This window comes from Mirounga leonina, unplaced genomic scaffold (assembly GCF_011800145.1).
Source record: "Mirounga leonina isolate KUSES-001 unplaced genomic scaffold, KU_Mleo_1.0 Mir_127, whole genome shotgun sequence".
Taxonomy (NCBI): domain Eukaryota; kingdom Metazoa; phylum Chordata; class Mammalia; order Carnivora; family Phocidae; genus Mirounga; species Mirounga leonina.
The window spans coordinates 55150224-55165569 of NW_023270316.1; the positions used below are offsets into that span (position 1 = coordinate 55150224).

The 15346-nt window shown below is 41.0% G+C and overlaps 1 protein-coding gene across 1 annotated transcript in view; it reads left to right on the forward strand.

Annotated features, from left to right (window-relative positions):
• Positions 1 to 624: 624 nt before the first annotated feature.
• Positions 625 to 15346, forward strand: part of GTF2F2 (general transcription factor IIF subunit 2) — a 148436-nt gene continuing 133714 nt past the window's right edge. The window contains exons 1-2 of the mRNA XM_035003342.1: positions 625 to 861; positions 13465 to 13538. Coding sequence (XP_034859233.1) covers positions 796 to 861; positions 13465 to 13538 — 140 coding nt within the window. The 5' untranslated portion in view covers positions 625 to 795. The remainder of the gene's footprint in view (positions 862 to 13464; positions 13539 to 15346) is intronic.

Consider the following 15346-nt stretch of genomic DNA (forward strand, 5'->3'; position numbering starts at 1 on the left):
GGAGAGGGCCTTCGAAGAGAGGATAGAATTTTATGCTAGAGGCAAGAAGACAGAGGAAACTGTTTAAGCCCGGGAGTTTGACAATCAGGTTTGTCTTAGAGGTCTAAAGTTTGTCGTTGATGTAATTATATGGATTCTGCGTTTTGGAGTCTGAAAGGGGTGTGCTCTGCTTGTTTAATTATAAGTGCTCAAGATAGCCTCTCACCTGAGACACTCCTTTTTTTTTTTTTTTCGGGTCTACAAACACCATGTTTTCAGTATTCCCAGCGCTACACTGTCCGATCCCAATGCCCAGGTGTGCTAATTCACTTACTCTTTTTATTATTCCCCCCCGTCCTCGAATATGTTGTTTCTCTCTCCTTGGCCAGGGATGGACACATACTGACAGCTTTTGTCTCTTTGAACCCCATTTTTTCTGTTTTGACGCTGCTTTTCTGCACATATGCCGACCTGGTCTTTAAATGTATTGTGGACATATTGTTTCATCCTGCCCGGTGTCTTAATCACTCAAACGCAACCGGCCACCAGTAACCACGCCCACTCAAGAATGTGCCTAACTAGGAGGTTTGTCCGTACCGGCGCGCCGTACTGACGGTGGCAGCGCGCAGGCGCAGTTCCCGCCTTCCAGCGGCGTGTTTCTGTTTCCGGGAATTCCCTATATCTTGTGGGGTGGAGGCGGTTTCTTTATAGTCCGCCTCCGGTAGCGGTATACGCTGTTTTCCAGTCCTTTGCACCGCAGGCCCTCAGCTCCTGGGCCGCTCTTCCGGCTCGCTCGCCTCAACCGGCAACAGACCCATGGCGGAGCGTGGGGAACTCGATCTGACCGGCGCCAAACAGAACACCGGAGTGTGGCTGGTCAAGGTATGTTCGTGCGACGCCGGCTTGCGCTCCTCCTAGTTTAAGTAGTTTAAGTGACTTGAAACTGTCCCACTGCGTAAGCCTTTTAAAGTTCTCTACGGCTATCTCGTTAGAGCTACACATGTGCAAACTAGTTTGCAGGCGAGGCAGTTGGTTGAGGGACGCAGTCCTTGAAACAAGAGTACGAACCTGCCTGGAACGGATTCCTTTCCCCACTGTGTGGTTTTTCTGGGGTCCTGTGATGGTGTTCTCCGACTTGAGTGGTGTATTTTACCCCAGGCTGAAGAATTTCTGTATCTCCTTTTGGTGAAAGTGATTTTAGTCGTGAGTCCATATAAAGAAGTTGAGTATCTGCTTCCTGTACAATATTCTCGGCCAGAAAGTAGAACGGGTCCCTGTGTACCCTTAACGTGTTTTTAGGTTGATGGCCCTTATTGGAGTTCTCAGGAGAGCTGAGAGAGCTCTGAACTCACAGAAGGAGAGGCCATTGAACTGGAGTGTTCTTTTAGAGTGTTTTTTGTAAGTGCAGCAATCTTGATTAGCCCTGAGTGAGCACAGTATTTGTCCTTACTTTTTCATATCGAGGAGTGTTGTCTCTTAGGGGACTTTCATGAGACGTGTGTACAAAATGTAATTATGGCAGTCTTTGAACTAGGACCTTTGGTTTTTTAATTTTTTTTTTAACTTTTATCACATGGCTGAATTCTCATCAGTTAAATCTGAGGGGCGCTTCCTGTCCTCTTCTCTAAAAAAGCTCCCTTATGATCAGTTGCTAGCATGTCAAACCTGTATTATATTTTTCAAAGCACTTGTCACAGTCTAAAGTGATTGTATGTTCATGTGTTCAGTGTTGGTTACCTCCTTCTCTCTAGTGTGGGTGCACTCTCACACATTCTATGAGAATGGGATCCTTGCCTGTCCCAACCAGAATTGTGTTTGACACATGGTAATTGCTCAACAGATATGGAGTGAATGAATGAGTGAATGAATGATCTCTTATTTATTATTCTTCAACCTCAGCTTTACTCTCTGGCACTCATTTGACTTCTCACAGCTGTATCAGTATGACCTAAAAGGCCGGGGTGAATTTCTCCTACGGTATTGCTCCTACTGCATGCCAAATGGAGGAGAATCATTAAGGAGATCTCCCTTGCAGGTTGAAAGAGCTTGAAAAAATGGTGACACTTGAGATGCTGCATCAATTCTTGGAGCACAGTAAATGCTTAGTGAATATTGTTTGCCTTACACAACTGGATGGGTGGGCAGAGGCATTAGCATAGTATATTATGGAGAGTGGAACAGAAATGCAAGACTGGAAATGCATATTACCATGGTGTGTCCTGGAAAATGAAGGAGATTATTATGCCAGGAGCAGAGGGTTTGTGTAAAAAAAAAAAAAAAAGTTTGGAACCATATACTCATATTATACTGTGAAATGGGGGTGTCTTAACTTTAGTCTGCAGGAAGTGAGGAACCCTTTGGAGGATTTTGAGTAAGGCAAGGATGCAAATAATTCAAGGGAGGGAAAAAGCTTGAGAGGAGGATAACCAGAGTCAAAATTAGAAAGTGATCACAGCATCATAGGTATGTGATAATGAAGTCTGGGGAGTTAGGGAAACTTTTTCAGTAAAAGTTGTCGGGATTTGGTAACTGACTATATGAGAATGTGAAAAAATGTAATTTAAAAAGAAGTTAAAAAATGAAGTTTAAAATTTTAGTTCTCTCTCATGTCTGGGTATTTGAATACATTTTATCTCTTTGAAAAGAACTCAAGCCAATGATTTGTTCTTGTTTTGTAAAGGTAGTTGTTAGACTATTTACGGTTTACAGTATTACTGTTTCTTCTTACCAGCTTGGCATACAGTATATCTTCTTTTTCTAATCCTAAGTATCAAAAAAAAAATAACACACTTGCAGATAGATCTTTCCAGGGTGTGAAAGGACTTTCTTGCCAGTTCTTGTTCTTTGACAAATTTATCTCTGAAAGGTGATGAGAAGAATTGCTAGCAAATACTTTCTGCCCTGAAGTCCACTCCTGTTCTTTCTTTCTTTGACAACTTTTGTTTCTGCTCCATTAAAGGACACCTGATAGACAGTGGGGTTTGATTTGCATAGCTGTCAGATAACTTGAACTTGTTTCATTTGCACTGGATTTAGTATCGAGTGTGATTTTCATGCCCATACTTGAGCATACTTGGATTTTCAACTCTGAATTATAGGAATAAATTATAGGACAACATCAAATTGTAATAGTTTCATTTTCGGCTTTCTTTGCATGATATTAAAATATAACATATTAGAAAGTGTGTCTTCGTTCTTATCCAGTCAGAGTTTGTGAACAGAATTACATACTGATTTCACGTCTTTTCTCTATATTTTCATATTTCTCATTGTAGGAGCACCTGGATCGCTCAGTCGGTTAAGCATCTGCTCAGGTCGTAATCCCAGGGTCCTGGGATTGAACCCCACATCCGGCTCCTTGCTCAGCGGGGAGCCTGCTTCTCCCTCTGCCTGCCACTCCCCTGCTTGTGCTTTCTCTCTGCCAAATAAATATCTTTAAAAAAAATTAAAGGAGACCCCCCCCCCAAAAAAAACCCCTCATTTTTCTCATTATAGATAATACTTTGAGTTCTGTTCTTTGAGGATCATTTGCTGCAAAATGTGTAAATTTCTTCTTAGAGTATCTCAAAGTTTATGGGCCATCTTGTACATATTAATTCCATCACTAGAAAGGTATAAAACAGGAGAAATACAGTAAGGTGTAATATACATGTAAGATCTCTTGAGTGTTTTGAGCAGGAAAATAGTTGATTTTCTGGCTGGAACAGGGAAGACTTCATGGAGAAGGTGACATTTAAGAAGAGCCTATGGAGTTAATTAGTTAGGAAAAAACTTCTCAACAGGGCTGGGGAGAACTAGAGTGTGTTCAGAAAAAAGCAAATATAGTAGAAGATTGTGTCCCAGAATATCCAGTACGTACTGGCTTATGAAATGCCATTTCTGGGGTTTGGAGTATCTTAAATGTACAAGAGATTGATGATCCAAATGAGTTTTGATAGGTAATAGATATGATTGGATTTAACTTTTATGGTAGATGTCATCTGCTAAAACATAAAGTCACAGTTTTTACCTTGTCAGGGAGCTAGTCCTTGTAATTTGCATTACCCTCTTCTGTTGCTCAGTCTGTGCCACTGTTAGGTTGCCAGTTGGTCACACTGTCACTACATACCTTATACCAAATCATTCAAAATTGTAGAATGTTTAAGAATATTTTAGCATAGTTCTGTTGTTTGGTTTCCAATTTTTAGACTTCTGGAAAAATCTTCTCTAGTTATGGTTGGCTGGAGGGTAAGGTACATATATGTTGGGGAAGAGGAGATAAAGTTAGCAAGGTTATTAGGAGTGGTGGGATTTTTGTAAGTAATGAATATCATACTGAGGCCTGATTTATAACAAATGCTACCTCTTTCTTGGGAAAGAAAAGTGGAGGTATTGAGAAGGGCTGTGGTAGGTCTAAGCAACAGCTTTCTAGCCAGTAAAAAGTTGTTTCTAACCCAATCAGCCTTCCTCTTCTACGCATTTTGACTACTGTTTGTTGGAGGAGAGGATCAGGACAGGAGACAGTCAAAAAAGGAACTTAGCTTTCATATGTACCAAGTATTTTATACAAAGCAAACCTTTGAAGAAGATACTAAATGTCTATATTTTTTCAGATGATGAAATTGAGGCCTAGGGAGGTTATCTTACCCAAGTATGGAACAGTGTTTCAAATTTAGGTCTGTTTGGCTATACAGCTTATGCCAAAAATAGGAAATGTCTTTTTTCCAGCTTAGGTCTCTTTCATGAGTTATCTCCCTGAGGAATAGAGGTGATGTGGGGACTTCATTTCTTTCTTTCTCTTTCTTTTCTTTTCTTTTCTTTTCTTTTCTTTTCTTTTCTTTTCTTCTTTCTTTCTTTCTTTCTTTCTTTCTTTCTCTTTCTCTCTCTTTCTTCCTTCCTTCCTTCCTTCCTTCCTTCCTTCCTTCCTTCCTTCCTTCCTTCCTTCCTTCGAGAGAGAGAGAGAAAGCACAAATGAGAGGGAGAGGGAGAAGCAGATTCCCTGCTGAGCAGGGAGCCCAATGCAGGGCTCAACCGCAGGACCCCGAGATCATGACATGAGCCGAAGGCAGATGCTTAACACCCAGGCACCCCTGGGAACTTCATTTTTGTGACCTTGGATCTTGTCAGTTCCATGTGGTGATGATCTTCAAGAAAACATGGGAGTAAAAGCTGCGCGTCACAGATTGGGCTTCTTGGGAAGCTGATTCTGAGATGATTAAGTTTACCAGGGAATGCTCTTGGGATCATCACCTGTGGAAGGAAGAAGACTTAAACAGGACTGGTAAGAGGGTATGATGCAGTCTCAAGGAAAGCTGAAGATGTTTCCACAGGGAGTCTTACAGGTGTCCTGATTTGGGGTGAGGTATACCCTATGTTGACCAATCATTGCATGTTGTTTGTCCCAGGAAGAGTGTGATCTTGGCTAGAGGAAGGAAGAAAGAAAGAAAGAAATGAAGCTCCCCCCCCACCCCACCCCAATCACCTCTCTTCAGTGAAGGCAATGCCAAAGAGGGGCCAACAGCTAGGGCTCTCTGTGGCCACACTCCCAGCTGGGAGAATAAGGCCTTCAGTCCTAAAGGGGGAAATGGGTGTCACATCACAGTGTCCATTACAGTGCCCTTAATTTGCTTGTATTCTGGGAGAAACAGGGTTTGGAGACGAGTAGTTGGGGAACTAGATACTTGCTGAAGCAAACTTGGCAAAGAAGCTCAGGGGAATAATGTCTTTACATATGACCTTAGCACCTTGGCTTCAAAGTCATGGTTGACCTTACTGCTCTGCCTGCCATGAGTGAGCAGGTGCGTGGGTTGATTCATCCCACAAGTTTTCAGTGATTGCCAGTCATTGTGCCAGGTTCTGAGTATGTTTTGGTGAGCAGAAACAGACATGGCCCATGCTCTGTGAACTAGGATTTATAGTCTACTGCAGGAGACAGACAGCCATCAAAGATCAGTCCTAATCAAAGCAGTTACAGACTTATCTGTCTGGACATGGAAGCCAGGAATACTGTTCTATGAGTGTGGATAATAAACTTGACCTAGTCTAGGGGGTCAAGGGAAGTTTCCCTGAGGAAGTAATGCTTAAGTGAGTCATTTTCTATTACTGTCTTTGGAAATCTGAGAAAACACCCCCTGTTGTACCTATTATCTTGTCTTCATCTGATTTTCTTTAATGACTGTGGAGATGGTGGGAACAACACATATCTCACAAGTGATATGTTGACACGACTGTTTTGGGAAAATTTACTAAGAGAGTAGAATTCAGGTATTCTTATAAAAAAGTAATTATGTGAGGAGATGGTATGTTAATTAGCTTGACTGTAGTAACCATTTCAATATATCACATCATCATGTTGTATACTTTAACAATTTTATTAAAAAAAGAAAATGTTTTAATTAAAAATATCAGCCATTCAAAATAGTATTTTGGAGGCTTGGGACCATATATGCTATGAGTTTTTCTTCCTCATCTCCCTCCCTTTTTTCAGACTTAATGCTAATGGGCTGGAACTTCTGGGAAGCTCATTTCCATAAGCTCTTGCTGTAGAGAGTTATATGTATATGATTGACATACTATCCTCAATGTATTCAGTTTTTCATTGAAAAAGTATAGTATTTTGGCAACCTTTTGAATTAAATAAGCTGGTAGGCTTCCCTGGGAACTTATGACTTTATTATAATGATGATAATGCAGTGTGAGTTCCAAACTTATTTTTATCAATTAAATTCTGCAGCATAATCTTTTTTGTAAGTTGTCAGTTGCTTGTATTAGGTACACTTTATTGTAGTGGATTTGATTCTTAAATTTGTTTTAGTGTATGATATAGACTTTACTTAGAACTTCTCATTGTTTGGTGGCTAAAATTGTAGTCTCCAGCAGTTTGATCAGAGACTCTTCTGACTTGGTTAATGTAGTGAAGAAGTGCGGTCTCCTCAAGAGTTCCAGTGCTCCAAGATATTCTTGTCTCTCCTTTATCTTAATAGCATCTCCAGGAACCAGCAATAAGTGGACGGAGGCAGACTGGAAAATAATGCTCTCCACTATTGGTATTTTCCTCCTTCCCCCTTATTTTAAGGTAGATCTCTGAAATAAAGTTTCTCTCTGAGAATGCAGTGAGGTTTATTAAAATTAAATTCTGTATCCCAGATACATCCCAATAATGTCATCATTGTTATTACATTAACATTAGCTAATGTTTCCTCAGTATCCAGTCATTAAAATAACTTCCTGCTATGTGCTAGGCTATTCTAGATGCTAGGAATATGGTAGTAAACAAAACAGACAATATATCTGCCTCCTGCAGATTACATTCTGATGGGGAAGGAGAATAGACAGTAAATGAACACATATATAGCCCATGATAAGTGCTCTGAAGAAAAATGAATAAGGTAAAAGGTATAGTAAGTATCTGGGGATACTGTTTTAAATAGGGTGGGAGAAGGGCCTCACTGATAAGGTGGTCTGTGATCAGAGACCTGAAGGATATTATGGGGTCATGCTCTCCACATATCTGGGGGGAAGAGTATTCCAGACAGAAGTAACAGCATTTCAAAGGCCCTCAGATATGAGGTGCTGGGAATGTTCACAGAACAGTGTGGTTAGAGTCAAGTGAGAGAGAGAAAGTAGTAGGAGATGAGGCCATGGGCTAGAGGGAGCTGAAACACGTCAGACATCATAGGATTTTTACTCTGAGTGACATGGGAGGGAGTAGCCCTAGAGCAGCAACATGGCATGGTGATTATGGAGCTAGACTGCCTAGATTAGAATCCTGGCTTCACCACTAGTAATGTGAGACCTTAGGCAAATAACTTTTTGGTCTCGTTTTTTTATCTGCAAAAATGGGATGGTAATAGGGGCGCCTGGGTGGCTGGTCAGTTGAGCGTCTGGCTCTTGGTTTCAGCTCAGCTCATGATCTCCCGGTTGTGGGATCCAGCTGTGCGTCAGGCTCTGTGCACAGTGCGGAGTCTGTTTCAGATTTTCTTTCCCTCTCACTCTCTTCTCTCAAATAAGTAAAATCTTTAAAAAACTGGGATAATAATAGAGTTCTTTTTTTTTTTTTTTTTAAGATTTTATTTATTTGTCAGAGAGACAGCAGAGCAGCCAGTAGAGGGAGAAGCAGACTCCCTGCTGAGCAGGGAGCCCGATGCAGGACTCGATCCCAGGACGATGGAATCACGACCTGAGCTGAAGGCAGACGCTTAACCCACTGAGCCACCCAGACGTCCCAATAATACAGTTCTTATGAGGATTAAGTGAAGTAACTTTTGTAAAGTGATTAGAAAAGTACCTGGCTTGTAGTAAGCACTATGTAGATGTCTATTAAATAGGCTTTGAGCAGAATAGGATTATTTGACTTATGTTTTAAGATGATGACTCTGGCTGCTATATTAAGAATCAGCTAGACGTGGACAAGAGTGGAAGTTAAGAAATCCGAAGTCTATCAAAATTATACAAAAGATGATGGTGGCTTGGACTAGGATGGTAACCCTGGAATTGGAGAGAAGGGGCTGGAGTCCTGATATAATTTGAAGATGTTGCTCACAGGATATATCAGTTGGTTGGATGTGGAATGTGAGATAAAAGTAGCTATTCAGGGTAACTGCACAAAGTTTCAGACTGAGTACCTGGAAGAATGGAGTTGACTTTTACTGAGATATGGAGACTTGCAGAAGGAGCAGGTTATGAGGGAGAAATTAGAGTTCTGGTATGGTTATTTTATGTTTGAAATGTCCACTGAATTTTCAGATGGAGAGCTTGAGTAGGCAATTGGATATGTAAGTTGGAACTTGAGGGGAGAGCCTGGACTTGCTCTAAATTTGGGAGTTGTTATTATACAGATAGTATTTAAAGTCTTGAGCCTGGATGAGATTACATAAGATTGATTGCAGGTAGAGAAGAGAAGAAACCTGAGGACTGAAACCAGAACACTACAGGTGAGAGGCCAGGAAGGTGAGAATCTAGATGTGTGGGGACCAAAAAGGAGAGTCCAGAGAAGTGTGAGGAAAATCAAGAGAGATTGTGGTGACTTAAAGCCAAGTGAAGAAAGTGTTTGAAGAAGGAGGAAACAGTTCTCAAATATTATTGATAGGTATGAAAGATGAGGACTGTACATTGACTTGGCAATGTGGAGATATTTGGTAACTAGGGTCGTCACTTTCCATGGAGTGGTAGAGAGGAAGTCCTGTCTAGAGTAAAAAAAAATATATATATGGCAGAGGAGGAACTAGTCAGCCAGCAGGGACTACTCTTTCAAAAAGCTATGCTGAAAAGAGAGGTGGAAAATGGGACAGTGTGGAAAGAATTATAGACTCTGCTCTTATTAGGTGTGTGATCTTGAGCAAATTTGCTAATTTCCCCATGCCTCAGTTTCCTCATTTGCAAAATGGAGGAAATAACAGGATGGTGTGAAGATTAAGTGGTTAATATATTTAAAACATTTAGGGGGCACCTGGGTGGCTCAGTTGGTTAAGCAACTGCCTTCGGCTCAGGTCATGATCCTGGAGTCCCGGGATCGAGTCCCGCATCGGGCTCCCTGCTTGGCGGGGAGTCTGCTTCTCCCTCTGACCCTCCTCCCTCTCATGCTCTCTGTCTCTCATTCTCTCTCTCTCAAATAAATAAATAAAATCTTTAAAAAAAAAAAAAACATTTAGAAGAGTGCTTGTCATTTAATATATTAGTTATCTGTTGCTATATTACCACAGACTTAGAAGCTTAAAACAACATACATTTATTATTTCATGGTTTCTGTGGATCAGGAGCCCTGGCATGGCTTAATTGGGTCTCCTGCTTCAGAGCCTTTCACAGGTTACAATCAAGATGTCAGCCAGGGCTGAATTCTCATCTGAAGTCGTGACCAGGGAAGATTGTTTCCAAGCATGTGTGGTTGGCAGAATTCAGTTTCTTGGGGTTATTGGACCCAGGGCCTAGGTTTCCTACCTGCCTGCTAACCGGAGCCTGTCCTTAGTTTCTTGCCACCTAGGCCTCCCCAACATGGCAGCTTACTTGATCAGAGTGTGCAGACTGAAAAAAACAAGAGAAGCAAGATAGAAGTCACCATCTTATGTAACCTAATCACAGAAGTAACATCCCATATGGAGAATAAGGAACTCTCTTGCGCTGTTGGTGGTAATGCAAACTGGGCAGCCACTTGGAAAACAGCATGGAGGTTCCTCAAAAAGTTAAAAATAGAACTACCCTATGAACCAGCAATCACACTACTGGGTATTTACCCAAACAACGCAAAAACACTAATTCAGAGGGGTATATGCACCCCTATGTTTATAGTAGCATTATTTATAATAACTAAGATATGGAAGCAGCCCAAGTGCCCACTGATTGATGAGTGGATAAAGAAGATGTGGTACACACATGCACAGGCACGCACACAGTGGAATATTATTCAGCCATAAAAAAGAATGAAGTCTTGCCATTTGCAATGACATGGATAGAGCTGGAGAGTGTTATGCTAAGTGAAATATGTCAGAGAAAGACGAATACCATACAATATGAGTCATATGTGGAATTTAAAAAACAAAACAAATGAGCAAAGATGGGGGAAGAGAAATAAACCAAGAGACAGACTCTTAACTATAGAAAACAAACTGATGGTTACCAGAGGGGAGGTGAATGGGGGGATGAGTGAAATAGGTGATGGGGATTAAGGAGTGCACTTGTTATGATGAGCACTGGGTAATGAAAATAAAAACTTAAAAAAAAGAGAAAGAAAATGGGGTGCCTGGCTGGCTCAGTCAGTAGAGCAGTTGACTCTTGATCTCAGGGTCGTGAGTTCAAGCCCCATGTTGGGTGTGGAACCCACTTAAAAAAAAGACCTGGACAAATTTTATAGCCAAAAAAGAGAAATAAATAAAAGAATCCTAGCCAAAAGGGAAGGGGAGTAACATCCCATCACCTTTGCCATGTTGTATTGATGAGAAGCAAGTCACAGATCCCCTTCTCACTCAAGGAGAGGTGATTACACAAGGGTATGAATATCAGGAGGTGAGGATCATTGGGGGCCATCTTCAGAGTGTTCCTGCCACATGTAGTAAGCATTCTAGTGTTAGCGGTCATCATCATGGTCATCATTCTGATGGGGGGATGACTAAGTGGAGGAGAGGAGAGAGGAGAAAAACGGTAGAATTGAAGGAAAGATGTTCTTGATTAGACTACAGGGGAAGAAATTAAGTGCACAGTGGAGGGATTGACCATCGTTCATCTATTGTTTTTAGAGAGGAAGTCAGAGTAAAAGGCCTTAGCTGTGGCTACATGGTAGCTGTAGAGGTTCTCTTTTGATCCTCTTTCCCTAGTTTGTTGTTGTTGTTTTTAAAGATTTTATTTATTTATTTGACAGAGAGAGAGACAGTGAGAGAGGGAACACAAGAAGGGGGAGTGGGAGAGGGAAAAGCAGGCTTCCCGCTGAGCGGAGAGCCCGATAAGGGGCTCGATCCCAGGACGCTGGGATCATGACCTGAGCCGAGACAGACGCTTAACAACTGAGCCACCAGGGCTCCCCTCTTTCCCTAGTTTGAAGAGAAGTCAGGTTATCACCACAGAAGGAGAAGGGAGGGAGAGGTGTTGTTGGCTTGAGAAGTGAAGAAAACTTGTGACTCAGCTGTAGCAGGAGAATAGATTGACCAGGGAGGTGGAGTTCAATTGCTGAGCATCTTGTGAAGGGCTTACTTGATGTTAGTAGCCATATATTTCAAGTGAGACTAGTTAGCATCACTGTGAATTTTTCTCCAGCTGCTCAGGTCCAGTGTGGAGAAGTAACAAAATGAAATCAAACTAATTAATTAAGTAGCAGTAGAGATGGGCTTTAATCGGGATTAAGGTTCTGCCAGGCCAGCATGATGAAGGAGGTACGGGCAAGGGAATGATTGTGAAGACAGGACATACACAGCTAGGGAAAAGTGCAGAGATGTTAGAGTCAGTGATTTGAAGGGATGGAAAAAACTGTTGAAGTACTGAGGAGAGAGCCAGGAAGTTAGTGGTTAGTATGATTGCTTGAAATACAAAATTATGGAAGGGATACCCTTACTGAAAGGGAGAAAGTCTTATGGGTCTATATATGTAGAGGACTCATATGAACCAGTAACTTGGAATATGATGAAGAAAAGACACCATCTTTCTCCTGTGGGCTTTATTAGGGAATATGACTAGTGTTCAATAATTTTGGTGTAAAGAATGCATATGTAATTGAAGAAATAACATTAGAATTTTTTTAAACCTTTTATTCCTGAATTTTTACTATATCTAAACAAAGCAGTGCTACTTGATAATCAGGTGGTTCTTTTGCAAATGAAATCTTGGTAAATAGAATTTTTTTTTCTTTCCAGCTTTGGAAGCTCTGACTCAGTTCTACACTCATGTTCATGTTACCATTCCAAGATTGCTGGGGGAAATAGTAGTGATACCTGACATTCATTGAGTACTTGCCTTATGTGAGGTATTATGCTTCATGCTTTATCTGTGGTATCTCATTCCACAATAGGCTAACCTTGAAGGTGTGTGCTGATTCCACAGTTCATACTGTCTCTTAGAAGAGATAGTAGTGATTCAGCATATATTTTCTTTTGGGAATTAAAACCCTTCTGATTATATGTATCTAGTTATCCACACTGACTGGGTTTGAATCCTGGCTCCACTGGCAAATTATATAATCTTGGCTAAATTATATAATCCCCGGGTATCCCAGATTCATAATTTGTAAAATGAGGGTAATTAACAGTACCTACCTCATAGAGATGTGAGGATTAAATGTGTAAATATATGGAAACTGCTTATAACAGTGTCAGGAAAGTAGTATTATATAAATGTTAGCTGTGATATTTAATCATTTATTTCAGCAGATCCTTTATCATTGGTCAGAGTTATTATCTTACAATAAAACTTGACTTTTGAAATCATCTTAAACTTGGTGGTATCTCTAAATAATATGTTAGAGTGTTATACTCCTCTGAGAAAACTTTTCTGGTAGCCTTTCTGATGTCTGAACTTTCATTGGACTTATTTGGGAACATAACACTTTGTTTTGTTAAGATATTTGACTGGTGTTAGAATTGTGTCATCAGCTTGATTGACTTTAAGCTCTTTGAAATTTATTTATTTATTTATTTATTTATTTATTTATTTATTTAAGATTCTATTTATTTATTTGACAGAGAGAGACACAGCAAGAGAGGGAACACAAGCAGGGGGAGTGGGAGAGGGAGAAGCAGGCTTCCTGCTGAGCAGGGAGCCCGATGCGGGGCTCCATCCCAGGACCCTGGGATCATGACCTGAGCCAAAGGCAGACGCTCAACAACTGAGCCACCCAGGCGCCCCAAGCTCTTTGAAATTTAAAATATTTTCTTAGTATCCCTTATAGTGCAAAATGTATAATGGGAGCGTGATACTTAGTGATTAGTTACTATAGGCAGAGAGTAAAATAGAAGCAGTATATCATTTTATGTTTAGGAACTTAGCATCTAAAACATAGTCTTACTAGTGTTTTATTTATTTTTTTAGGTTCCTAAATATTTGTCACAGCAATGGGCTAAAGCCCCTGGAAGAGGTGAAGTTGGGAAACTGCGGATTGCCAAGTAAGTTATTTCTGTAGTTTTGACATCTTAAAAAGCTGTTTTTTGAAAATTTTATAAGTGCTTTAAAATGTAATAGCAATTCTTTTTTAGATAGAGAATGTACCTGGAAAATGAGAAATAATGAGCAAATCAAGACTTTCCAAGAGATGGTTAGGTGCGCTCTAAGGAGTTATGTGTGCGCATGGGTATTTCTGCATACGCGGATAGATACCTCTGCAGATGCACACTCAAAGCCCCCTCTCTAGTGATAGGTGTAAATATAAAGTCAGATTTACTGGCAAAACTTATTGGCCATGAAGCAACAGAATATGTAGTTCCCTCATCCCTCCATTGTCTCCACATCTTCTGAGGTGGTATGCTGGGTTGGTTATGCATCCCATTAATTGCTTCGGTAGAAAGATTTTGCCGTTGTACCACCATGTCTATCTGTAGGGGCAATGGAAAAGTGTAGGGAACACCTGGTAAGCAGTGTAATGGTGTAGTTTCCTGGTTGAAGAAATGGTCTTGTTAGAAAGGGAAGCCTCCAGAGCTCAGCTGGTATCAGCCAGAAGCCTTGCATTCCACTCTGTCCATTCATTCATTTTTTTGTTTTTGTTTTTTTAAGATCTTATTTATTTGTTTGACGGAGAGACACACAGCGAGAGAGGGAACACAAGCAGGGCAAGTGGGGGAGGAGAAACAGGCTTCCCGCCAAGCAGGGAGCCCAGTGTGGTCATGGACCCTGGGACCATGACCTGAGCTGAAGGCAGACACTTAACGACTGAGCCACCCAGGTGCCCTTGTCCATTCATTCTTAACCCAACTCTAATCAGATTTTCATGCATGCTACTCCATTGAAAATAGCTCTAGTTTTGTCATCACTGTCTTTATCAGTTAGCTTTTGCTTCATAATGAATCACCCCAAAATTTAGTGGCTTAGAACAAAAACCATTTTATTTGCTTATTTTTCTGTGGGGCAGTTCTCTTTGGGGCTGACCTGACTGGTCTTCCTGGCTAGAATGGCCTCACTCATGTATCTAGTAGTTGGCTTGCTATCAGCGGGGGCAGTGGCCATGTGTGTGGTTTTGTTTTGTTTTTTAAGATTTTTTATTGATTTATTTGACACAGAGGGAGAGAGTACAAATGGGGAGTGGCAGGCAGAGGGAGAGAGAGAAGCAGGCTCCCCAATGAGCGGGGAGCCCAATGTGGGGCTCTATCCCAGGACCCTGAGATCATGACCTGAGCTGAAGTCAGACGCTTAACTGACTGAGCCACTAGGTCCCACCATGTGTATTTCATCTCCAGGGTGCTCATTCACATGATGGTGAAAGTGTTTGCATCATGGTTGCTGAAGTCCTACTAAGGATGCAACTCACATAGCCAAGCCCAGATTCAAGTGGGGTGCAATAGACTCCACTGTTGGTGGGAGTCACTGCAAAGGATTTATAGTCCTTTTTTGCAGTCATTCATTCCTATCCTCAAACCCTTTTTTTTTTTTTCATTTCACTTCTGGGACCCCACTCTATTGATTATCTTCCCTAGCAGACTGTACCTTCTCAGTCTGTTGCTGGCTCCTTCTCATCTTCTCAGTCTCTACATGTTATTTGACCCTAAGGTATTCTCTCTAGTTCTTTTTTGTTCTTTTTCTTACTTACCTTTGTTCTGACTTATCTTTTAACTCTTCATTTTGTTTTAACAAGGTATTGATTGGAAACAGGCATGCTTTTATATCCAAAGTTCTAAAGTTAGGTAGAGACAAGTAATATCTTACTTTCTCAAGAAATGACCACACGTTTAATAGCAGAACAAGGCTTGAATTCAGGCCTTTG